Consider the following 24,218-nt stretch of genomic DNA (forward strand, 5'->3'; position numbering starts at 1 on the left):
AACATAATGGCATCACTTCGTCCTAGCTTAATCATCATTGCTTAAATCATTAAAATGCCATCATTAAAGCGTTTCGGATATAGTACTTTCTATCCAAGTATACTTGCATTCGACTGTATATGCATTATTTTCGATCTCAGATGATTTACCACTCAGATGAATTATAGTTTAACCGAACCTTGAAAAGTCCCATAGGACCCGGACACTTAATATGCGCCTCCACGGGCTTCCACGTAGGTACAATCAGTCCTCCTCCCACAAAAGTCCACCACCCATCGCGAGAGGCACGACCACGAGTACTACTCGTACTGTGAATAGCTATCTGTCCCTGAGTGTCACTGTCCTGGCCAGAGGGTCATAGCTCCTGGTCGGTCAATCGGTCGGGAGCCGTCGTGGTGAGCGGTACGCCGTGAGCAGAGCGTATAGGGTCAGAGTAAATGGCCACTGGAAGTGGTCAGGATGGACGTGCGAGCGTGTGCTTGGATAATGTGAACCTTGATTGAAAGATAATAATTACAAGCCACACAAAATCAATAATAGTGGGCCAGTTCGAGCTGTGAACTCTGCGCCAGAGTGAAGTGGCCGGCAGATCTTAAGTTGAGCGATCTTTATTGCGAAAGTGATAAGGCGATACCAAACAATTAAAGTAGTGAGCCCCAGCTGCATGTGAATAGAAACGGCAATCAATAATCGATTATCCATATGCGAGCAGTGCTTGAAGGCGACAGGAGCAAATCAATAAACCTTCAATTGTTGTGATTACTTCAATGGCATGGGACTTTTCACAACTGCCAACGAACGCTGACATTTCCAGGACGTCCGTCGCACGCTTATTAGTGATCCAGGTACGAGTTGGATTTATTTGTCTGTCGGCCAACGGCAATCCACTGACCAGCACCCACATTGCCACATCCACACATGGTACTACAGGTACTACACATATCCCAATACCAAATCTAGGGCAATTATTTAGAACTATTGTCATTCGCCCGCCTGGGAAAGTGGTCACCACTCGTAGCAACAAGTTTGCTGCCCCACTAAGCATTTGGCCATTTGGCGACCCAACTGGACTCGCTCCCACAATGCACTAAAGCAAATGTGAAGGCATTAGTCCCAATGGCTCTAGTTTCTCCCAACGAACCCACTGCTAACCAATGATAGCCCTGTCGGGCTATACAAACACCTTCCACGGGTCAATGTCAAATGCGTGCCCGAGTTCACCTTTTGATTGGAACGCGCTTGCAAATGAAGATACAAATACTCTTAGGGTATAAATTAACGGCCTGCCCGAGGCCAGTAGTATAAACATACATGAATAGTTAATGCACCCATTGGACCCATTGGACCCATTGGAATATCGGGGGATAAAGTATGAAAGTATGAAAGTATGCGCTGCTACGACAAGTCTTGAATGACAGTCCACGAATGGCTCCCCGCAAGTTTCCGAACTTGTCACTTTAAATAGTTTATCATGGGTAACGGAGCAGGTGCTCCAAACTAGGCCAAATTAGAAAGTGGCCCCATATGACCTGCCGCCCATCCACAGAATTCCATGACGCCATAGAGAGAAGACGATGAGCAGTCAAGAAGGAAGGTCCGACGAGAGGTCACACATCTTTCAGATCCGCATCGACAGCGTCGAGGATGAGAGCACCGCCCCCATAACGGAGTCCAACTCACGGGAGGATCTTATTGGTAGTGCAGCCCGGGAGAGCGACAGGTTCAGCGAGCAGTCGGTCTTTCAGTTTCCCAGTGAGTAGCAACTATTAACGTTCCTAAGTTATAGTATGGAATGGTTCTTATGAAATGTTCTTACTCAACCGATGGCTTGGACCATTCCCCCTTCAGGATTCCTTTCGGTGCCAACGCTGCGAAGCCCACGACAATCCCCAGAACCGTCCACCACCAGGCAGGTGATGTCCAGTCCCGCCAAGAGCGAGCGCATGAGCCGCCGAAGTCAGACCAAGCCGCGACCACGGAGACTTAGCCAGGATAGTGGCATTGTGGCAGGAAGATTAATGGGATACGGGGTGAGTTTGACATTGAATTAGCATTTCCAGGCTACTGAACCTTGAATGTGTAACGACAGGAGGGGGCTTTAATTGACTCCGATCTGCAGCCAAGGCAAGTCGAATCGGATCCGATAGATAACGCCTATAGCTGCCAGGGGGGCCATAATGGTTCGTTGGAAAACCCAAACAAGCCCGCCACTCCGATTCCGCCCAAATCCAAGCTAAGTGCCAGTCGGGCCCGGGCCGGATCGGCTGTCTACACGGAAAAGTGGCTAAACTCGTCGGTGATGCGGACCAGCAATGGCAATCCCCTGTTCCCCAAATCCAACTCGATAGCCATGCCACTGCCAACGCATCTGGAAGCGGAGTCCGCGGAACCGAGTCCCACGCAGGCCTTTGGGCCCAAGATAGTTGGGAATAATGAGGAGGATATACCTGGCACCGCCATGCGGAGAAACTTGGGTCTGAACTTGAGTCCCACGCTGGGCTCCGCCGACCGAGTGAATCAGTCCTATGAGATAATGGAGTCCTCGCACTCCAACGTTTTACCCGACCAATTCGGCTATCGACAACTTATTCCCACGGAAAGAAAGGCCTCGGACACAACCAGTTCCGTAAGTGGAAGCTACTACGGCAGTCGGAAGGCCAGCAAAAGCAACAGCCTGGGCGGCGAGTCTGGAGACGAGAGAAGGGTCAGCAAACAGGATAGGGAGGGATTGGATCCGGAGTCACTGATGTTCCGAGATGGCAGGCGGAAAGTGGACATGGTGCTGGCCTGGGAGGAGGAGGACCTGGGCGTCATGACTGAGGCGGAGGCCAAGCGTCGCGATAACCGACGCTCCTTCATGGAGAACCTCATGAAGGAGGGACTCGAGGTCGAGCTGGAGGACAAGTCGCAGTCCTTCAATGAAAAGACCTTCTTTTTGAAGATCCATCTGCCATGGCGGCTGGAAACACGACTGGCTGAGGTCATGAATCTGAAGCTGCCCGTGAGAAGATTCATCACCATATCCGTAAAACCATCTTGGGTGAGCATTTCGGTATGGTATTCAATTACAAATTATCTGAAGGAAAACTCCTATTTAAAGGACGAGGAGAATGTTGTACTTAGGAATATGCAATATTGGAAGAATGTGTGGCAGCGCTTGACCAAGAAGATTCAGCTGGACCAAACCCTTCTGGAGGGAGAGACTACATTTAAGGCTGCAACAGCTAATGGCAATCCGGAGGAGCAGTAAGTGGACTGGTTTAAAAAATTAGATGCATTTGTTTTAAATTGCCAAGTTTTTATGATTTCCAAGCACATGATTCCGAAACACATGCCTACTAAATTAAATATTAATTATACGTGTATATCAATATATCTCGTCATATAGTTGTACCAAATGAATAATTTATTTGACATTTTATTTCGCCCACTTCAGGTTTATTGTCAAGGACCGCGCCACTGCCTTCACCAGTGCCCAACGATCGCTGATGGTGATGCAGGTGCTCATCCGCACCCCTTTCGACGAGAGCGACCGTAGCGGCATCCGGCGGCTGATAAACGACGGCACCTACCTGGGCTGCTTCCCGCTGCACGAGGGGCGGTACGATCGACCGCACTCCAGCGGGATCTCGCTGGACCGCCGGGTTCTCTACCAGACGTGGGCCCATCCCTCCCAGTGGTACAAGAAGCAGCCGCTGTGCCTGGTGCGCAAGTACTTCGGCGACAAGATCGCCCTGTACTTCTGCTGGCTGGGATTCTACACGGAGATGCTCGTCTATCCGTCCGTGGTGGGCACCCTCTGCTTCATCTACGGACTGGCCACTCTGGAGTCGGAGGACAACACGCCCAGCAAGGAGATTTGCAATGAATACGGCACGGGGAACATTACTTTGTGTCCACTTTGCGACAAGGCATGCAGCTACCAACGACTCTCGGAATCGTGCCTCTTTTCACGGCTCACCTATCTCTTCGACAATCCCTCGACGGTATTCTTCGCCATCTTCATGTCCTTCTGGGGTAGGTATCGTGAAATCCGGGCTTAAAATTGTACCTTTGTTATTTTATTTCTAAATTACTAAAAGTAATTTCAATCGTTTCCTCATTGAATCTTAAATAGCGATACTTGCAATAGCAAAGTTTTGATTTTCATTTGTATCTTTTATCAGCGACCACATTCCTGGAGCTTTGGAAACGCAAGCAATCGGTTCTTGTCTGGGAGTGGGACTTGCACAACGTCGATATGGACGAGGAGAACCGTCCAGAATTTGAGACGAATGCCACCACATTTCGCATGAATCCTGTCACGCGGGAAAAGGAACCGTACATGTCAACCTGGAACAGGTCCATACGATTTGTAATTACCGGTAGTGCAGTGCTTTTCATGGTGAGATACTATTGGTTATATTTAATTTTACGATATACGAGTATAGAGTTTCGCACTATTTGCAGATATCTGTGGTCCTCTCTGCCGTGCTGGGCACCATTCTGTATCGCATAACCCTGGTGTCTGTTATTTATGGAGGAGGCGGGTTCTTTGTTAAGGAGCACGCCAAACTCTTTACCAGTGTCACGGCTGCCCTAATCAATTTGGTGGTCATTATGATACTAACACGAGTAGGGCCACATTTGCGGATTGTGCAATTCAGAACTAGCAAATAAAAAACATGTACCTTCCAGATCTACCACCGCATGGCCATCAAACTGACCAATCTGGAGAATCCGCGCACACACACGGAATACGAGGACTCCTATACTTTCAAGATATTCTTCTTCGAGTTCATGAACTTCTATTCTTCACTCATATATATTGCATTCTTCAAGGGACGGTTCTTTGATTATCCAGGAGATGATCAGGCACGCAAAAGTGAGTTCTTCCGGCTGAAGAATGATATCTGCGATCCGGCGGGTTGCTTATCCGAGCTGTGCATCCAATTGGCCATCATAATGGTCGGCAAACAGTGCTGGAACAACTTCATGGAGTACCTTTTTCCCAAGTTTTGGAACTGGTGGCGTCAGCGGAAGCACAAGCAGGTGGGTAGTGGTAAGGGTACATTGAAATGAATGTTAATCAAGATCTTTTTAGGCCACCAAGGATGAGTCACATTTGCATATGGCCTGGGAGCAGGACTACCATATGCAGGATCCAGGACGCCTGGCCCTGTTCGATGAGTACCTGGAAATGAGTGAGCACCTTATAGTATATTTGATATCCATATATAATTGTTAAGCCCACTCCACTGCCACCAGTTCTTCAATACGGCTTTGTTACTCTGTTTGTGGCTGCTTTTCCACTGGCACCGCTGTTTGCCCTACTGAACAACGTGGCCGAGATCCGTTTGGATGCCTACAAGATGGTCACGCAGGCCAGACGTCCCCTGGCGGAGCGGGTTGAGGACATTGGAGCTTGGTACGGTATTCTTCGGATCATCACCTACACGGCCGTCGTTTCGAACGCCTTTGTGATTGCCTACACGAGTGATTTTATACCACGAATGGTGTACAAGTTTGTTTACTCCGAAACCCACACTTTGGCTGGCTACATCGAGCACTCGCTGTCCATCTTCAATACGTCGGACTACAAGGAGGAGTGGGGTGCCTCGGTTAGCGAAAAAGATCCCGACACCTGCCAATATCGGGGCTACAGGTAGGTTTTTACAACTACACCTTTGGTTGTGCACCACTTGACTTGCATCCATTCAGAAATGGCCCAAAGGATTACGAGCCTTATGGACTGAGTCCCCATTACTGGCATGTCTTTGCTGCCCGCTTGGCTTTCGTGGTGGTTTTTGAGGTGGGTCCCATAAATAGCAATCCCATATATCCCACGATAATGAACTAATACGAGTATTTCGAACTTGCAGCACGTGGTATTTGTGATAACTGGCATCATGCAGTTTATCATTCCGGATGTTCCATCCGAAGTGAAGACCCAAATGCAGCGGGAGCAGCTGCTGGCCAAGGAGGCCAAGTACCAGCACGGCATCAAGCGGGCTCAGGGCGACAGCCAGGACATTATGAGTCTGTTCCGAGACACCAGCAACCGGGCGTCAATGGGCGGCAGCACGGTCACTGCCCGAGGCAGTTGGGCACGCCGTTTCAGTCGGCTAAGCGATGGACTGGACGCCCACGTGGAGGTGGCCGCCCGTCCACGAAGGTCTGTGGAATCCACGGTTTGGGAGGTTTCCTGACACGAGGAAGAGGCCGAGAGTGAGGCCCAGGATCAGAACAAGAGATGAGGCAGCAGCAGCAGATTATCCTCATTCAAATACCAATACTCGTCTCCTTTACCAATTCATTTAATCATGGTACTTTATGTGTAATTGTCGTCAAAGCTCCACAGTTTATAGTTGTTGGTTAATCGCAAAATAAGTAATGTAAATAAATTATTTTCAATGTTGTCTGAAAACTGAATAGATTTTGTTTGTACAATCTTTGCATCACCATTTAAGTGAGTATTTAGTTCTTGATATTCAGCATTTTTTGATTCTTTAATATGTGTTACCTTTGAACTCAGAGGCATCAACCATCCGCACCGTTGCCACAACAACCAATCCGACATGACTTTGTTTATGCCGTGACAGCTTGTCTATATATGTGGAAAACAGTCTGACGTGTAAATTTAACAGAATTTATTCTGAGACATAAATTATTTGATGATGAACAAGAAGCTCTCGCCAGAAGATGCATTTTATGAAAATTTGACCCTTGGTCTGATAAGAACCCTCTGTGAGTATGAAACCATCAGAAGATTGAAGTCGTGTATGACTGGGTCCTCCAAAATTTTCAGCCAATGTGCTGAGGGTATGTAATGTGACGTTGGAGCGACGACAACCCCTGAATGCCTGCCAGGTGGTTAATTGGGAGCAGAGACACTGCGTCTACCTCCCGGAAGATATGAAGAAGTTTTACCTATCGTCGGATGGATTTATCCTAAACTGGAGTTACCAGTATGCTCGTGAGTTGGGTCTCGGTAGCTTTCGGTTTCTTTTGTACATATATCGCTTTAATTCCAGCTAACGATATTAGGCGCGTGGGCCACATCCACTTTCCGCACTTGCTCCAGGTGACTCTTTTGCGGGAGAACATAGAAACAACGTCGAGCCACTCCAGCAATTCGGCTCTGCCCAATAGCAACTCGGATGTGGTGGGAGCAACCGGTAGTTCACAATCCCTTCCAGCTCCGATTGCCACCGGAAAAGACAAGTGGGGCAATGCCACGCCTATTATAACAGCCAAGTCAAAAATATTTGAGATCAACAACGTGAACGAGGTGGCCAAGGTGGGTAGTTTATTAAAGTCCAGGCGCAAGAGAACAAGAATTGATGGAATATTTTGTGGCTCATATTCCTCTGATAGGTGTGTATGTTGTACGAATCCACGAGTTCCAACAATCCCAAGTTCTATCTGCTGGAGCTGAGCACCCTCAGCTGGCAGTTTTTGGCGGACACCTTTAGTGAATACCTTCGAATGGCCATAGCGCACCTGGGATTGCCGTACTGGGAGCTGTGCTTCTCCACCTGTGGCCTGCCCTCTTGGACAGAGCAGCTGTTTCTTCTGCTGGCACCTCATCTCCTTGAGGAGCACGAGCCACGACGTGGACGAGTACTGAATCCCGCCTGCGAGCATCCGTACAACATCATCGATCCGAACATTTTCCGAGGTAAACCAAAAAGCGTGGCAAAAGCAACAGCTAGCAGTACCAAACAAAATCATAAGTGACTTTCAGTAGAAAAGTAAACAATTTATTGATGAGGGTACTTAAATACCACAACACAATGAAATGAAAACGTCCATGAAAATTCTTGAGGACTGGGTAATATGTAAATCAATAATATTCGCTCTAAACACCGGATATTTACGTTTCAAGTGAAGTCTACTAATGTAAACTTACGTTTAAAAGCTTGATTTGTTAGTTAAGTGAATCCGCATAAAAGATCCAAATGCCGGGCTTAGATTGGGTTTTACGTGATGATTCATTCTAAAATATTTACCCACCCTACTGATCACGAAGTTGGATGAGAAGTATGATTGGGCTATGACTCAGTAAAAGTCCGAACTTTTGTCCTCCAGATCGGCGAGCATTTTGTCCCTGATCTGCGGCCGTGGATCCTCCGTGATCGCGGTGGGAACTGCGCCTGCCTGGCCCAGCATGAACTCCAGTTCCTCAGCGGTCAGTTTGTCGCCACGCAGCTCCAGTGGACCAATGTACTGCTTGCGCAGCGATCCCTCGTGGTAGATAAAGATGGTGGGCAGGTTCTTTTCGGGGAAGTTCGGTATGCAGGTGGTGGCGATGGAGCGTACGAATTTGGTTTGCGGAAAGCGGACGGCCAGCTGCTGCATGTGATGGTGGATGAGTGCGCACAGCGGTACTCCGTTGGCATACAGGTGGAGGACCACCCAAATACCCTCGCCGGCCTTGGTCACCTCGTTCACATAATCCTGCCCGGAGATCTCGCGGACAGATCCAAATCGCGCCTTTTCGGCGGTGGCTCTCATTTCGGCGATGCGTCGCTGGCGATACTGCTCTAGAACAGCCTCGTCCTCGGAGTCCTCCAGTTCGTCGAGTTCGTCCAGCGACATGTCATCGATCTTCTTGTCCCGCTGCCCTTCATTCAGTGGAAGATCTGTGCGCCGCTGGATGGCATCGTCCATCAGCTTCTGAATCTGATCCTCCGTGATCTCCGCCTCCTTTGCCTTGGGCCCAATGATTCCCTTGGCACGGAGCACATCATTCCACTCGGTATCTTCGTTTGGGTCCTACGGAGAACAAGGCCACGTGAGTTTTATTTCATTCATCATTTTCAATACCAAATATGGAGTTTATTTTTGGATGCATCAAAACACACACACATTCATATTTATCCAATTGCAGAAACTTTGTCGTTCGGATAATAACTACAATTGCTTATGACAACCCATCTTACCTGCATTTTTATTGATTATAATTCGATGAAATAAATTACTTAAATTTATAGAATTTCAAATCGCATGCAGCGTTTTATAAACTAAAAATAAAACTGAAATATTCTACATGAAGTGACTCATGACCAGGGCTGGAGCGAATACCGATACATTGTATGCGCACAGTCACTTAGAGATGGTAGCGTAAGCGATATGTTACGTGCATGAAGCTAAAACGAAAAATTATCCGCCTATTTAAAAGAATCAGAATTTCACTATTCTTATTGTATTAAAAATATAGTAAGACTTCCGTTCATAAGCGCATTTATTTATAAATTCGAATCAACTGTTTCAAGAATTTATCTCGACATAATTACAATTACATGACAATTTTTAAAAATTTCAATTTTGTTGATTGTTGATTGTTTTCCTTAAACATTTAACAAAAATATATTAATGATATGGATACAGGTTATTTTTTATTTTTTTTTTTTTTCGCTATTTGACCAGAATTTAATTAAAACACGAACTAAATAAATTTTTTTTTTTAATGAGCCGATTATTTGAAAGTTAATATTAAATTAACACAACAAAACTGTTTACCAAAATTAACAAAAAAAAAAACAAATTTAAGGCGGTTGCCTTTATTAGTTCAGTTTCTGTACCGAAGCTTAACTTTTAAGAGACGCCATGCATGCATTAATATTTTAAAATTGTCTAAGCTCAGCTTAATGGCAAGAGAAATTCCTTATCTACCAATTATTGGCTAGCACTTTCTATATTCCATTTAAGAACCAGAATTGTTTTCAGATACCTTGTAGTAGTTGTTAAAATTAATAATACAAATCAGGTCACCGATTTCCTCCTGGTAACCAGAAGCGGCCGCCTTGTTGCCCAAATAGATCAGATACTGCATGAATTTCTCGAACTCAGTCTCCTCCTGCTGCAGGCGTTTAAAGCGGGGATGCGCAAAGTGATTATCTTGATCCATAATAAAAGACTGCGACTGAAGGACCCTGAAAATGGTTTCAATTTAAATGTAGAATGAAATGAAGTTGCCGACTATTTCAGACGTTAACTTACTTGCAAAAACGAAGTATAATCACTAGGATATTATCAATGGTTTCCTTGACCTTAGCACTGCGCCGATTTAACAGTGCTAGGAAGGCCACCTGCTTCAAGTAGGCAACATGCTGCTTGTACATCCCCTCAATAGAATCGGCTGTGCACAACTCCTCCTTGAAGCTCTTCCAGGTTGACTGCAGGGCTTTGGCCACCAGATGCGTTTGAAACGAGGTCATAAAGTGCGACAGCTTGTGGCGCATCATCTGCAGGTGTCGGAAATGGGCACATGTCCGGAGCTCCGGTCCAAGAAGTTTGCCCATTTGCTGCAGGTACTCGTAGGTTCCCTCCAACACGAAACTAACGTGACGCAGCTTCAGCAGATACCCGAAGATCTGGCCATATTTTGAAACCGTCTCCGAGCTGATCACCAGGTTCAAGGGCCAATCAATCTTGCAGTGCAGCCTTAGCATAGAAGTGGCTTCCACGGACAGGAAATTCAGCGTATCCGGGATGGTGGTACAGTTGAGAGTGAGATTTTGCGATACCGTGGTCTCATCCGCCGAGCAAGCCGCCAACGCATTGGTTAACATGGTATCAAGGATGCCCTTCTGGCAAAGACTGCGTGGCTCAATGCCCGCCCTTATTCTTCCTAGAATATCGCTCGTGAGTAAAGCTCCAAACTGACAATCCAACAGGAAGAAGTAGTTTCTGAGCTTGCGGAAATGCTCGTAGATACGCTGCTCCTGGAAGATCCTCAGGACCTCATTTCGGAGCAGCGCGTAATGTGCGTTAACGGGTGCCATTACGGAAAGCTGCAGGCAGCGGCGGGCCATAAATGGATTGCAGGCCTCGGGCAAACTGGAAACATTTTGATGTGTATCCTGTTCCGGTTCCTTTTCCATTCTAAAATACGTGGGCAGAACTAAAACCGGATTAATGGCTTTCGATAATGAGCTGGTGGGTCTAGCAATTGCGAGATCGGGGTTTGGTGAGTGCGGATAAAAACTTTCGTTGCTCCCACAAACATTGTTATTATTAGCAGTGTCAGCTATTTCTGGTATTTCCCTAGGTGACGGCTCCCCGATATCAACATCGGAAGTGGTGGACATAGGAGTTAGCACCGCCAAGGGGACTTCGACATGAAGCTTGTCGAGTGCTAGAGGCAGACAAGGCGTGGCATTTTTTCCCTTATCCTTAATCTTATAACCAATAGTAATACCAAACTCGCTGTCCATAACACGCCGCCGATTTCTGGCACGTTCCGTATTTGAGTTCAATTGGCAACGCATTCGATCGGTGTGTTCATCTTCGGTGGAGTTAAAGCTGACGAAGCCGTCGTGATGCTCGTTGCGCAAGCGGTTTCGCTGTTGTTCTGTCAGCTCCTTCGTTTCCGGACAATTGAGATTAGCATTAAAATCCGGAGGAAGTTCAGCGTGCAATCCTGAACTCGTGCTGGCAGTATTTTTAAGCAAGTCGGACTGTTGGAGATGTACCCTTGCATGACACTCTTGAAACTGGTCAGAGGACAGACCATGCTGGCGGTTTCGATTGAACTCTGTTTGGGTGGTTGGATGCTCATTGGAATTTATAACGTCCGAGTGACTTCGTTGATACTGAACCCCACCTTCAGCTCCTGACTGTTCCAATGGGACACCTAATGGTTTATCCAACGGTTCTGCTGCCTCGTCCTCCGACTTTTCTGTATTTGCATCATCTTTATCAGACGTAGATTCTGCTAGACAATCTGGTCCCTCAAGACAGGATGCAAAACTGAGATCGCTGATTGTGCTTTGGTCAGGACTGTTCACTTCCTGCTTGTTTCTTCCAGTCAAATCAGCTGCTAGCTGCATCACTTTCTTTTGCAACTCTTGTTTTTCAAGCTCCAGCCGGTTATCCTCCATCCGTTCGCATTCCCGCTGAAATGCGAGCTCATTAACAATCTCCTGACGCCGCTTTTCTAAGCGATTTTGCTGGAGACGTTCCTGCTCTGCGTTTAACTGATCGTTCATGAGTTTTTTCTGGGCATTCGCTTTTAGCTGAAGTTCACGCTGCTCCTCTGCCCAGGCTTCAATATGGGCCTGCGTTCGTTTTACCATTAGATTGGCAAATACACGCTTTGTCGCCATGCGTTCCTCGAAAATACTTTTCATGCTGCACGATCCAAAACGTTGATAGATGGTGGCATATTTATCGGCCAGGAGGCGGCGCATCTTTTTCAGCTGCTGCTCCGTTAGGCATACCATTATATCCGGGTACTGCACTTCAAAAACGGGGTGCTTAACAAAAAAAAAACAATCATTTTAGATGGACTCGAATTTTGAATAATCATTTCCATACCTGAGCGTTATAAGCCCTTAGCACCTGGTTGTATTTTCCACATTGGAAGATTTCCTGTTCGCAGCCGGCTAAAAATTCTGGAACCGCCTCGTTGACCACTTGGTAGCTTTTGTCAAAGAACTCCTTGCTGCACTCGTTTGTAAACGACGGTGAAGTGTTCAGGCAACGGCTAATGAAAATCTCGTTGACCTTCTCGTCCAATTCACCGTGGTATATCCACCTCTGTAGCTGAACAAAGTACGTTTGGGATATGCACCGCAACAAGTAGATAAGCAGCTGCAGAAAGTCACTGTTGCCGCAGGTGTCAATGGCCAGCCATATCGAGCTCAACAGGAAGGAGCCAGTTATCCCCGTATCCAAGTTTACTGAATTAAATTATATAGAAATGGTTAATTTTAAAATAATTTGGCGGTGCGGCAGTCTTACATCTCGGTTCATTCTCGAACATCCTATCCAGTTGGTAGAGTAACTGAATCGCTGTAAGGGAATCCGTCAGCAGCTGGGAAAGACTGTCGACTGGCAAGGAGAGGAAAAACTCCCGAGTGGTGGCTAGGTAATCTATAATTGTCTCTCGCATGGCCTGTAAAAAGGCATGGGTTTTTAAAACACGCTAGAGGAAATAAGTTATTCAATCTCACTCGATTTAGGGGCCTTTCCAGCCGCGTTTCGGTGTTCCTATTCCGCTTGGTGCGGGCATTCAAACGCCGGAAGGCACAGCCGGCGCGAAGGAAGTGATTAGCAAAATCCGCCAGCACCTCCGGCAGCAAAGTGGGCAAAGTTGTGTTGGGCCTGATTTGCAACTCCAATTTATCTGCCGACGGACTTGGAAACGTAACCGACTGAAGACCACCTGCTGCTTTCTTTAAGTGATCGATTAGGGTTGATTCATCTATGTAGTTGAGCACCAGGTCTTTGTTCCGGAGGAGCTTAAGTTCGTTAGTCATCATGTGATCCGAAATGAAGTGCTTCTCCGGTCCAGGTTCTGCCACAAAAGGTCGTTCTTCCAGTGGAGCTGACACTTTTTTCGCGAGCACTGGCAATCGGGGTGGTGGCTGCATTGGTTGCTCCATGTCATTTCTCATCCGTGTCATTGACTCTGCTAATCCGACGCGGGTTACAATAGATGGTATGATCTTGGGGCCTTGCTTTTTCGGAGGAGGCTTTCCATTCAGATTGCTCGTGAGAAGATCGGAGTAGGGCTGTATTTGCAGGGGTTTCAGGGCACGACTCATCTGATCGATGCCAACCAAGGCCTTTGGATTAACTGGCTCCTTGTGGAGATGCTCTATGATTTCAAGTAGCTGCAAGGGGCCTGGTTTTAGACGTTTGATCACCACTCCTGAGTGGTTTTCCGCATCCTTGTTTTCTGTCTCCTGTGGTTCTGCCTTCTGCTGTCTTTCCAGCAGATTTTGAAAGCTGAGCAGCAGTTCCTTCCGTTTGGGGTTCTCTGCCACCTCGCTGCTTACCTGGTGGAGCAGCTCCAGCTTGTCCTGGGAGGTCATCGTTCCACTCCGGAGCAGAGATTCATAAATTTTGGAGCGCCTTTTGGACACCAACGCAGCTGTGGGTTGTTTTGGCGCCAGCTCCTCCGCGACCAGCATTGTGGCCAGTTTGGTGACCAGGTCGAAGACGCTGTGATTGCCTTCAGCCACAGTTGCCATCGAATCGACTTTTAATACTCAAAAACTAAAAGAAATTTTCCATAAACTAAGGCAAACAAAACATAAGGACTAGAGCTCGGTGTGACCGCACATCAGTTTTACAAAAATCCAACCAATGCAACGTTAACTTATTTCCGTTATATTTAAATATTTAGGGGTAATACCGTTGATATTCTTATTAACCCACAATTGATTATTAACCCTAGAAAAGCATCCTAATTATATAAATATATTCGGATACTCTTTTCCTTCGATTATAAAACAGTTGATATTTCACACCACAGGTTCATGCAGTGTTTTTTCTTTTCCCTACTATAGTGGACCCAACATGATTTGTATTCGCATTAAAAAGAAAAACGCTTTTTCAAAATGTACACTAAATTAAAAAGTTTTAAATATATTGTTTTCTTGTTGTTTTTACAAATACACAATATTCTATGTTTCGCCCATGGGCTTACAGTATTAGCTTAGTATTACTTAGTTTTGTATTCGTAACACATTTAAGACATGCAGAATTTGAAATTGAATCTATTTTTGTTTTGCAGGTTTCTCATATCTTTGCGATTTACAATTAGTTTATGCCATGTTGTTGTATTGAATGGTTGGGTTTCATCTGAACTTGCGCGGGAACATCAAGAAAGTAGCTTTATGGCCAACGGGGCAATTGTTAATAAATGGGAGCGATCTGTGACTAATGACAGATTACTGTAAAGGTGTGGTTGCGGCTAGGAGCAGTTGGCCAGGTGGCGTGGCCTGCACAGACGCCGACGGACCCGGTGTATCCTCCTGATCGAACTTTCTGTCGTGCACGACCACGTTCCCCATTAGTACGAATCATGAGGCGCTGTTCGTCTCGCCGTTGCTCTCGTGGAAGTTGGTGCCGTTGACGATGAAGGAGGTGCCCAGGCCGTACAGGTGTCCGGAGTACTTCGCGTGGTCGATATTGTCCTCAAAGAACATCTGAAAAGAGTTAAAGTTCCATTAGGCGGGTACAGAACAATGGATCGTGCTTAGAATGGGACAGCACAAACTGTTTACAAAGCAGTTCCTTAGAATGGTATAGGATGTACATATGCGAGCAAGTTCAGTTCGGTGCTACAAAGCGAAAAAGCACAAATATGTCTACAGCAGCAAAGTCTTAGACCTACTTGTAGATGGGGTTACATACCGTACACCGATGTGATGAATGAGGTTTTTATGTTAATAATTTTCATATTTATGTTTGTTAGTATGGGGGTGGGGGTTTTGTTCTGCAGTTTTCTTGTTATTTCAAAACTTTTCGGCAGTTGTCAGGAAGTTAAAGGTCTTGCTACGCTGATACACACAGTGAACCGTGTGAAAGCATATGTTAGCAAAGCGCTTAAAATTACAAAAGAATAATTTGTTAATTCGATATAAATGAACAGCATTAATTGAACTTAAAATTAATATGAAAACGATTAAAACGATGTAATATGAATTCAAACAAGCCATGCCCAAACACCAAAGAATGCAAATAAAAATTTAAAGAAAATTAATTCCAATTCATTTAATTTTCCATTCGAATCCAGCATCTTTCTCATTTCATATCGTAACGCGGGCTTTAAAACTAAATAAACATGTTTCACATGGGTTTAACAGTTCCAAACTAACTAAGAACACTTTAAATTATGGATTTCATTCATTAATTCTGGTTCACTGACTCTGCTAATTCTGCAGGCAATTAATAAGTACATAGAAAAGTTATGTATGAAAATGCGTTGCGACAACCATGAAATACCTTAAACCTAATGAATAATGATTATGATGGGCGGAGGCAAGTTACGCTAGCAGTGGCAAGTGCAAGGCAACACCACTGCTGTCTAATAGTCCGAGGCTATTCAAAGTAAACACAGGCCAAGTGGGACAGCGATGAGGCATTGCTCTTTACTAAGCCGGGAGTGTTGGGAGGTGTAACCGTATAGGCGCTCGAGGTGAGCTGCTCGGAGCAGTTGGTGCTGCCTGAGCCGTTGCCACTGCTGATTATCGCAGATTCGTCGGGAGGACAGCCACCGATGTATGCCGGACGACTCAGCAGGTCAATCCGGCTGACCGTCGGTTTTATATTCATGGTGTGCTCAAGCAGATAGGGAAAGAGTACAACGGGCGTCTCTGGGTCAAAGTGCAAATCATTTGTGTGCTGTACCTCACGCATTTTGAAGAAGGCCATGCCCGTCAGCAATGCATCCGAGCCGGCCTGATGCTGGGGGCCCACGCGCCGCAGTTCCAGCTGATCGGCCACCTCCTGCAGACCGCCCTTCAGGTTCTTGCACGACTTCATCAGATACTTGATGTCGAAGATGTTGGGAAAATAGATGTGAAGCAGCTCGAAAAATTCACCCTCGTCCGAGGGCAGGTTCTGATCGGTGAGCAGCTTTAGAAGGTAGCCAAAATCGTAGCCGGAGTGGAAGCACAGCCACTTGATGTTGTCCACCAGCACGATGCCGGAGCTCATGAGCAGCTCGGCAAAGTCGATGGGATCGATGCCATCCTCCTCGTGCTTCTTGAACTGAATTCCGGAATTCTGCAGCAGATCGATTGAGTCCTGCGCATACATGTCCTCGCTAGGGATACAAACGATAATGTAGGACCCCCCATTAGAGTATGAACATAATACCATTACCTCAGGTTAAACTTGAAGTTGAACTGCCAGGTGGAGTAGCCGGGTGGTGTCTTTCCATCGTCGTCCATGAAGGTCAGGCCCAATTGGATGATCCGCAGCAGGTCGACATTGCAGCGCAACAGCTGATAATGATAGTCCGCCGTGGAGCGGAACTCGCCGACGGGTCGTGCTACCACGCCCGGAAACTCGGTGTCCATGGCCACATAGTGGTACTTCTGCACCACTTTCCGAATGGTGCGGAACTCCTCCTCCAGGTTATGCTTCCACACGTCGCGGATGCCGCACTCCTCGTTGCTGGGTATGTGGGCATGTGCCGCGCCACTCATGGCCGATGGCATTGTCTGGGAAAGGTATTGGTTTGGGTGAAACTACTTGTTGTATATACCATACATACATATTTTAGTGGATAAAAGTGTTTACTTGTTTGTGTTTGTTTAGCCCAAATTAAGATGTGGATTAATAGTTTCTGCCATTAATGCAATGATTGCATTTATAGAGCATAGAATTGCTGCCCAATACAGATTTATACGATCCAAACAACACTTTATGAAACCTTTGTTTATTGTGATGTTTTACTAATTGTTGTTTACAGTGCTTGGGTATCGAATTTATCAGAATAAGGTTACTGATTTGGAATATTTCCATAGATAAGGACTAACCCCAGTGTATTGTGTGTTTGTGTATTTGTGTGGAGGTAAGAGTTAGCAACATAATAAAATAGCTGGTCCAATTGGTTAAACACGATAGCGCAACTAAACAGGAGTTCACAATTGAAGATTGGCCAATTTCGATGTTAGAAGTGCTCAAATTTTGCTGCTGATACGAAGGAACAACATAAAAACAAATAATATCAAAACAAGGCAAGTGAAGGAAACGATTTTTGAAAATTTGCTTGGAGGTGGTTACTGGAGTGATGGGGATTACGATGGGCGCTACTTACATCGTCGCCGGACGTCGCCTGGTGCGCACCTTTCGCCGCCGGATCAGCCACCTCTTCGCACTGACCTACAACCAAGCCTCAAGCAACAAGTTCCACGTGGGTGAATAGTCTTAAGCTCTGATTCGGGGGATCAATGCTCCTGATCAAATGCAAGAGTGTCGGAATATGTACAATTCAATCTGCCCTCACAGGACACACTATTATGTCTAGATTGTATCGCATTTATTAACACACTTTCAGATAACACTAGGCAAGGTATTTAAAGCTGATGCTGGAATTAGACAGCATTAACATGACTTATTTCATAACTGCACAGTGATAAACATTCCACTCGTTGTACCAAAGCTTAATTTAAGGTTTTCAAATATGCAGGGAAATTATAAGTATCTTCCCTATCCTTTATATCTTGTATAACAAACGATTTTGGTATGATATTCCTTTTTTAAGGATATTAAACATATTGTACCTTGATATGTACAAAATACGTGAATTTATAGCAGGCTGGTGATTTCATTTTGTTTTTGAGGAATTGCAAGTGACATTGACGATTTCAGGTTGAGAATTTCGATCCATTTGGAAATGGGGTTCATAGTGGAGGCTTTCCTCCAAAAGACAAGCGTGAAAATGTGACTTTTGGCGGAAAATAAAACCTTAAAAAATAACAGTTAAAACGCCCTAAGAAGTCTGCACACACACACGCGCAGCACACCGCACACACACACACTCACACATACATGCAGCGGCATTGAAGATTCATTTTGCAATTGCAGTTCATTTTTGACTTGCCATGGAAACGCAAGGCTGTGGAAATCGGCCCACCGGTGTGAAAATCCGTAGACCCACCCGTTGTTACCCTCGCAGCTTACCCATTTCATAATATTTGATGGCCGACCGTGTGGGTTTCAGCTACTTGCACAAACTAAATGTTTCGATCGGCGTCCCTTGTTTTGCGGGGGTGATGGGATAGAAAGCGGCGGGAAAAATATATTTTTCAGGGCAGTTCCGCTTCCTGTGCAGCGATCTTTTTAACCGGACACTTAAATTGGCTGAGTCCTCGGCGTACGGAAATGACTTCCAATGGGTTTTTATCAGCGAATTTTGTTTGTGAGCCGCGCAAGTGCCATAATAAAAAATGTTCGCGATTGCGGCAGTGTGGGTAAACGTTCGTCTTTGGATTCCAGAGCTGGAAAACGTGTAATTACTTCAAATATCGATAGTTTTGCCACTATAGTGGCCTATGTTTTGGAATTTTGAGTTTTGTGCATATGCATATGTGATTAGAAATCTAAAATAAGAAAAATTATTGGGTTTTGCTGTATTTAATTGTTAGCCACTTGGCCATTTTGGTGCTACCAACATTGCCCTTGACTTGCTACAACTGCCGCCTAGAGGGCGCCAGTGAACTGTGAAAGTTCGTGAGCGGTGGCAGCTCTGTACTTTCAGCTGTTTGCTGGCAAGCAAGCAAATTTATTTATTTCAATTTCACCGGTAAAAGTGGTTGCATTGCTATTTTTTAAACCTAAATGTTATGGTTAATAGTTGATAAATAAATATAGTAAATTAAAAGTAAGAAGTGTTACTGGATTTGTGGTTTTCTTTTTTTTTCGTTTGTGTCACTTTCCTTTTAACTTGACCCATTTGTTGTTGCAAATTCTTCAGGAATTGGCTCGCGTTATAAATAAACAAACAATACTAAACAATTGAATCAACTGTTCTCGTATCTTCTACCATTGTTTACGTTTACACAAATACAGTGCAAAACTAGTTTCTGGAGGCATGCCAAAGTAAAGTAGAAAGCAAAAAAGGTAAATAAAGCTCAGTTTCCATACGCCGTCTGTCAACAAGCGGCAATTATGTTTATATATGTACATATATATGTATGTACATACTTCGGTATGTAACCACTGATCTCTCCAATTATTTTGGTTTCGTGGACCGGTAAAGAACGGATTTCTCCAGTTTCTTCGAAGGGTTAATAAACTTTTCGCACGTTTGGCATTTTTATGCTCTATTCCGGTTACAAAGTGCTGATGAAGCCACATGAACTACACGTTTCCGTACTGATTAGGACTTTTCTTCTTATCTGACCTCCGGAATTCAAAACCTACAAGGTCAGCCAGTAATGGAACTTTATAGATTGTGTTACAGAAATACCAAATACCTTCCCTTTATAGGTGATTTCTGTAAAATCATTCCAGTTAAGCGCTCCAATAATTTTAATATACATGATATTCTATTCTTATTTCACAATGCTTGCTTATAGCTCCCTAAACGCCGTAAAATTGTTGACATTGTTAAATCGCATTATCATTGCATGGTGGAACTAATAGCAATTCTAAACTCCCCATTCTTTCCACAAGCGATTGGCGTTTGCAAATGACATAACAAACAAACAATTTCGCTATAATTATTGGCTCCGAATTGGAAAAATAGTTTGTAAACAAAGCGAAATTCAATTAAAGTTCACGTATCTCGTGCTCGTATTCGTCTTCAACGATCGAGCAATTTGGTCACGTTTTCAGCGACCCAAACCAATACTTTCAATACATTCAACTCCGCCACTTGCACTTGTTCAGCTAATTGAGCTGGTCGTGTGATCACTGATCAGGAATTCTTCGTTGACGCGATCGTTCTTCAGTCTCTGGCCAGCTCCCGAACCGACCTGATCTTCTCCAGAGCTCTCCGTTCTTTCTGCGAGAAGAATTCCTGCCGAAAAGAACGCGCATTTCGAATGGAACGCGCCCCTCGAAGAGACAACAACATCAAAACATTTGTTTAAATACGTGAGTTTCCAACCAAATTCAATGAATTGCGGTTAGATAGACTTTTTAGATTAGATTGTTTTAATTTGGACGAAATGCCATATTGTGGCTGATGTGGGATAGCCCTGAGAGCAGCTAGTCAAATTATTTATTCTTAAATATAAATATGGGTTATATTACCAGTACTCCTAACACTTGTTCCGAAATAGAGCCAGTAAGAAGATTCATAATTAGTTAAATACCACAGAACTTGACTTCTTTATTCACTTTCAGTTCCAGAATATGTATGCTCAATGAGCCATTTGTAATTCTGGCAGCTATTCTTTTTTATTTACCAAAAACTCGCATTTCGTCTATTGTTTTTTTGAATTCTACGACGTTTATTCATGACTTGCTTACTGGTAGTAGATAAGTTGATGTCTTCTTTTCTATGGGCTTGTCTGTCACGCAGACGTCTCATAATCAAATGTATAATTATGCGAATTGGAAATGTCGTTGAACCTGCGGGTTTCGATCTTTAATATTTGCAACGTAATTCTATTTTAATCTTGAATATTTTCTGGTTTCTTCTGTGGTAATGGGAAATAATGACTTCAACCAGCTCTTATGGGTGTACTATATTACATATTCTTACTATATATTTAATAATTGTACGTTTTCTGATAATGATTTATATTTATCCCATAGAAATAGAAGACATGACCCTCAGGGACTGGGGATATCGCCTGCTGCCGGGTCTCAAGTGGCTGCAGGGGTATACCGGCCAGGATGCAGTGGCGGATCTGATAGCCGGAGTGACGGTTGGACTGACGGTGTTGCCCCAAGGACTGGCCTACGCGACGCTAGCCGGACTGGAGCCCCAGTATGGTCTGTACTCCGCTTTTGTGGGCGGGATCATATACGCCATGCTGGGCAGCTGCCGGCAGGTGACCATTGGACCCACCGCTTTGCTCGCGCTGATGACCAGCCGGCACACGGGACTTGGATTGGGATCGGGTCCAGCGTACGCGATACTCTTGTGCCTCATCTCCGGTATCGTGGAGCTGGGAATGGCAGTGCTGAAACTGGGTGCCCTGGTGGACCTGATATCGCTGCCAGTTACAGTCGGATTCACATCGGCCACCGCCGTCATCATTGGCACCTCCCAGCTAAAAGGCTTGCTGGGTCTGCGTGGTGGATCCGGCTCTGATTTCATCAATACCATGCGCTCCGTGTTCGGAAATCTACATAAAGTTAGAACAGGCGATTTTACCCTTGGTCTGATTTCCATTATAATTCTGCTGCTTCTGCGCGTAAGAGAAACTAAAATATCCTTGGATATTGGATTATCCTGTGTAATCTCACTTCATTCTTGTAGAAACTCAAAGACGTGAAGCTGGACGGTCGAATCCGCAACTTGCGAACACAGCAGCTTATAAGTGGTAGCATCTGGGTAATAGCCACTGGACGGAATGCGCTGGTCGTACTGGTGACCAGTGTGCTGGCCTACAGCACATGCGAGCAGATGGAGAGCTGCCCGTTCATTCTCACTGGAAAGGTCAAGAGTGGTCTGCCCAGCGTCTCACTGCCAAAGTTTGGGACCACCATTCTGGACAGGAATGGCACTGAGATCAGACAGAACTTTGAACAGATGGTATGTGAGCACAAGTAGACTACTTAACTTTTTTATGGCCGAATTAATTTATCACCGAGACTTAACACCTTAACTACGTAAGTCCTCGCCAGTCTGACTTGGTGTTGTTTTGTTTAAGATACTTTTTCTCTTGTTTTCAATTGTTGGTTAGCATTAGAATAAATTAAAATGATTTTGCTTAGTTTTACCTGTTTTTTAAATACGCAGACTAAATCAATTTCATTTGATTTTCAGTTTTCGGAACTGGGTCCTTCCATGCTTATACTACCCATCATTGCTGTGCTTGGAAATGTAGCTATTTCAAAGGCCTTTGGAGGAGCCGGACTGAGTCCCACGCGGGAACTGGTTGCACTGTCCATGAGCAACATTTGTGGAGCCTTCTGCAGCTCCATGCCGGTGACAGGATCCTTCTCGCGCAGCGCTGTAAACCACGCAAGTGGAGTAAGGACTCCGCTTGGAGGCTGCTACACGAGCGTACTGGTTCTGTTGGCGCTCGGCCTACTGGCACCCTACTTCCAGTACATCCCAAAGGCCGCTCTCAGTGCGGTTATTATCTCGGCGGTGATATTCATGATTGAGTTCGAGGTCATAAAGCCGCTGTGGCGGTGCAGCCGCCGGGAGCTGCTCCCAGGTGCCATTACTTTCGTAATGAGTCTGGCTGTGGGCGTCGAGATCGGTCTTCTGCTGGGCGTGAGTACCGATGTGGCTTTCCTGGTTTACCGAGCCGCCCGACCCGTGTTGAGTGTCTCCAAGCTCCAGACCACCAATGGCGTCAACTACATTCTGATTCGCCCGAAGCACAGTTCACTGTACTTCCTGGCCATCGAAAGGGTTCGTTCGGTTATTTCAAAAGCTCTGACCATTTATGGAACCGCACCTGTGATCTTGGATTGCGCCCATGTGCACGGTATGACTTATGATTCAGTTTTGCCTCTAGATATTTAAAAGTGCTTTCTTCCAGAATTCGATTTTACGGCAGCTCGAGGAATGGGCTCCCTGCAAAAGGAGCTCGCCAAGGCGAATGTGCCTTTGTTTCTCATGAGTGCGGACAAAACTATTGGCGTGATCCTGAAGGAGTCGACTAATATTGATTTCCCCACGATAGACTGCCCCGATGATTTGGAATTCCTTCTGGAGCAAAGTGAGACGAGTTTTTAGCAGAGCATTCATTTACGCTTATCATCCCTAGTACTCGGCAAATATCTCACGCTTTTCGTTTCCACCGCTTTCATCCACAGTGTTTACACATGTTTGATTATTCCCAAAGCTAGATTTAGTCTTTTCCATTTAGTCTCTACTTTAAGCTCTAGCAGTAACTGAAACTTTGTTTTTCTAGCTGCCGACTACGTTCTGCATTTGCAGATTTCAGCACCGCTCGTCGAGTCCAGGATGGTACATGGCGATGCCGGAGAACCAACTGAACTGAGTAAACTTAATGGAAAAACTTCGTAAATACAATTTACCATTGTTAATTTTAAATGTACTTAAGAATACGTTGGGGCGCACTTCCCTATTTATGGAATGTTCACCCTCATGGGCCACAAATTTAAGCTCTCTCAACTTTCTACTGATATATCTAAGTATTTAAATCAGCCCACATTTTATTTCCAACTATTTCATTCCTATGTTCTATTGTCCCCACAAATAGCACACAAATATGTATATATATAAGCCTACATAATTGTTTTAAATTCTGTTTATAAATTAAACTACTTTTAAATGTGTTTTGATATTAAAATTTGTAATATATTCTGCAAACGTTTTCCGTTCAATAATATTGTTCAACAATATTATTTTAAAAAAACAAGATAGAATGCAATAGTCGAGTTCCCTGAATATCAGATACCCGTCACTCAGCTAGTTGAAGGGCAAACTTCAACAAAGTGCAAATTTCAACATTTTCTGTAATTTCAGTAGAAATTGGGAAAAAAATTAAAATAAAGCATTCAAATTTTTAAAAGTGGCGTGGCAAAACCTTTTTTTTAAATCTATAGAAATTTACAAAATATATAAAAAAGTGAAAAAATATCACAACATTTTTCAAAGGTGTTTCAAATGAAAATGACAGAAAAATTAAAAAAAAAAATTTTAAAAATAAATTTTTAAATTTGAATGCAGATTTTTAGATAATTGCGCCAGAAACATTTAGAGCTATGCCACTCCAAAATCCGATTAAGATAAGTTGCGTTATGGAGCTTAGAACTTCAGATTTGGATAATTTTATGATTTTATTGAATTTCTACATCATAACATCAGAAAAATTCCAAAAAAGTAAAAA

The 24,218-nt window shown here is 44.7% G+C and overlaps 6 protein-coding genes across 13 annotated transcripts; 3 read left to right on the plus strand and 3 right to left on the minus strand.

The window, feature by feature from the left end:
* Positions 1–332: 332 nt before the first annotated feature.
* Positions 333–6,392, plus strand: LOC6544686 (anoctamin-4). The gene is made up of 13 exons (XM_001972441.3): positions 333–845; positions 1,547–1,752; positions 1,849–2,030; positions 2,090–3,040; positions 3,101–3,246; positions 3,437–4,017; positions 4,167–4,384; positions 4,450–4,614; positions 4,678–5,031; positions 5,084–5,183; positions 5,248–5,644; positions 5,701–5,791; positions 5,862–6,392. Exons 2-13 carry the CDS (start codon positions 1,575–1,577, stop codon positions 6,186–6,188), a joined length of 3,690 nt encoding a protein of 1,229 aa, XP_001972477.3. The 5' UTR covers positions 333–845; positions 1,547–1,574; the 3' UTR covers positions 6,189–6,392.
* A 173-nt stretch (positions 6,393–6,565) lies between these two features.
* LOC6544687 (tubulin polyglutamylase complex subunit 2) lies at positions 6,566–7,866 on the plus strand. The gene is made up of 4 exons (XM_001972442.3): positions 6,566–6,726; positions 6,788–6,955; positions 7,014–7,279; positions 7,357–7,866. The coding sequence occupies exons 1-4, from the start codon at positions 6,654–6,656 to the stop codon at positions 7,717–7,719; spliced, it is 870 nt and encodes a 289-aa protein (XP_001972478.1). The 5' UTR covers positions 6,566–6,653; the 3' UTR covers positions 7,720–7,866.
* Positions 7,867–8,028: 162 nt separating this feature from the next.
* Positions 8,029–9,096, minus strand: LOC6544756 (viral IAP-associated factor homolog). The gene is made up of 2 exons (XM_001972443.3): positions 8,925–9,096; positions 8,029–8,757 (listed from the first exon to the last, which is right to left on the minus strand). Exons 1-2 carry the CDS (start codon positions 8,928–8,930, stop codon positions 8,041–8,043), a joined length of 723 nt encoding a protein of 240 aa, XP_001972479.1. The 5' UTR covers positions 8,931–9,096; the 3' UTR covers positions 8,029–8,040.
* A 414-nt stretch (positions 9,097–9,510) lies between these two features.
* Positions 9,511–14,083, minus strand: LOC6544757. The gene is made up of 5 exons (XM_001972444.3): positions 12,942–14,083; positions 12,730–12,883; positions 12,304–12,668; positions 9,985–12,242; positions 9,511–9,917 (listed from the first exon to the last, which is right to left on the minus strand). Exons 1-5 carry the CDS (start codon positions 13,962–13,964, stop codon positions 9,689–9,691), a joined length of 4,029 nt encoding a protein of 1,342 aa, XP_001972480.3. The 5' UTR covers positions 13,965–14,083; the 3' UTR covers positions 9,511–9,688.
* A 254-nt stretch (positions 14,084–14,337) lies between these two features.
* LOC6544758 (CCR4-NOT transcription complex subunit 7) lies at positions 14,338–19,450 on the minus strand. 4 transcript variants are annotated; one of them, XM_026976672.1, is made up of 5 exons: positions 18,412–18,830; positions 17,546–17,684; positions 16,606–16,946; positions 16,129–16,546; positions 14,338–14,924 (listed from the first exon to the last, which is right to left on the minus strand). In XM_026976672.1, exons 3-5 carry the CDS (start codon positions 16,941–16,943, stop codon positions 14,799–14,801), a joined length of 882 nt encoding a protein of 293 aa, XP_026832473.1. In that variant the 5' UTR covers positions 16,944–16,946; positions 17,546–17,684; positions 18,412–18,830; the 3' UTR covers positions 14,338–14,798. The 4 variants fall into 4 exon arrangements, with proteins under 4 accessions (XP_026832473.1, XP_001972481.1, XP_026832472.1 ...); XM_026976671.1 differs by lacking the exon at positions 18,412–18,830 and adding an exon at positions 19,435–19,450 and having other exon boundaries at positions 14,359–14,924; positions 17,546–17,816; XM_026976670.1 differs by having other exon boundaries at positions 14,359–14,924; positions 17,546–17,816.
* LOC6544759 (sodium-independent sulfate anion transporter) lies at positions 18,841–23,739 on the plus strand. Of its 5 annotated transcripts, XM_001972446.3 has the most exons (7): positions 18,841–19,350; positions 19,906–20,328; positions 20,995–21,599; positions 21,665–21,940; positions 22,175–22,847; positions 22,902–23,081; positions 23,277–23,739. In XM_001972446.3, the coding sequence occupies exons 3-7, from the start codon at positions 21,006–21,008 to the stop codon at positions 23,390–23,392; spliced, it is 1,839 nt and encodes a 612-aa protein (XP_001972482.1). In that variant the 5' UTR covers positions 18,841–19,350; positions 19,906–20,328; positions 20,995–21,005; the 3' UTR covers positions 23,393–23,739. The 5 variants fall into 5 exon arrangements, with proteins under 5 accessions (XP_001972482.1, XP_026832466.1, XP_026832467.1 ...); XM_026976665.1 differs by lacking the exon at positions 19,906–20,328; XM_026976666.1 differs by lacking the exon at positions 19,906–20,328 and having other exon boundaries at positions 18,841–19,033.
* The last annotated feature ends 479 nt before the right edge of the window (positions 23,740–24,218 follow it).

The sequence above is a fragment of the Drosophila erecta genome, unplaced genomic scaffold, assembly GCF_003286155.1.
Source record: "Drosophila erecta strain 14021-0224.00,06,07 unplaced genomic scaffold, DereRS2 tig00000021-arrow-pilon, whole genome shotgun sequence".
Lineage (NCBI taxonomy): Eukaryota > Metazoa > Arthropoda > Insecta > Diptera > Drosophilidae > Drosophila > Drosophila erecta.

Coding starts and splice junctions, on each gene's coding strand:
- LOC6544758 (XM_001972445.3), bottom strand. Junction 16,547..16,605: donor AACTTCAAGTTTAACCTGAG/GTAATGGTATTA, acceptor TTGTATCCCTAG/CGAGGACATGTATGCGCAGG. Junction 14,925..16,128: donor CCTTCTTCAAAATGCGTGAG/GTACAGCACACA, acceptor AACTCTTTTCAG/ATGTTCTTTGAGGACAATAT.
- LOC6544757 (XM_001972444.3), bottom strand. CDS start 13,964: ATGGCAACTGTGGCTGAAGGCAATCACAGCGTCTTCGACCTGGTCACC. Junction 12,669..12,729: donor GTTCGAGAATGAACCGAGAT/GTAAGACTGCCG, acceptor AATTTAATTCAG/TAAACTTGGATACGGGGATA. Junction 9,918..9,984: donor ATTATACTTCGTTTTTGCAA/GTAAGTTAACGT, acceptor AACCATTTTCAG/GGTCCTTCAGTCGCAGTCTT.
- LOC6544686 (XM_001972441.3), top strand. CDS start 1,575: ATGAGCAGTCAAGAAGGAAGGTCCGACGAGAGGTCACACATCTTTCAG. Junction 3,041..3,100: donor TATCCGTAAAACCATCTTGG/GTGAGCATTTCG, acceptor TCCTATTTAAAG/GACGAGGAGAATGTTGTACT. Junction 5,184..5,247: donor CGATGAGTACCTGGAAATGA/GTGAGCACCTTA, acceptor CACTGCCACCAG/TTCTTCAATACGGCTTTGTT.
- LOC6544687 (XM_001972442.3), top strand. CDS start 6,654: ATGATGAACAAGAAGCTCTCGCCAGAAGATGCATTTTATGAAAATTTG. Junction 6,727..6,787: donor TGGTCTGATAAGAACCCTCT/GTGAGTATGAAA, acceptor CAAAATTTTCAG/CCAATGTGCTGAGGGTATGT. Junction 6,956..7,013: donor CTGGAGTTACCAGTATGCTC/GTGAGTTGGGTC, acceptor CTTTAATTCCAG/CTAACGATATTAGGCGCGTG.
- LOC6544759 (XM_001972446.3), top strand. CDS start 21,006: ATGACCCTCAGGGACTGGGGATATCGCCTGCTGCCGGGTCTCAAGTGG. Junction 22,848..22,901: donor GGATTGCGCCCATGTGCACG/GTATGACTTATG, acceptor GCTTTCTTCCAG/AATTCGATTTTACGGCAGCT. Junction 23,082..23,276: donor GGAATTCCTTCTGGAGCAAA/GTGAGACGAGTT, acceptor TTGTTTTTCTAG/CTGCCGACTACGTTCTGCAT.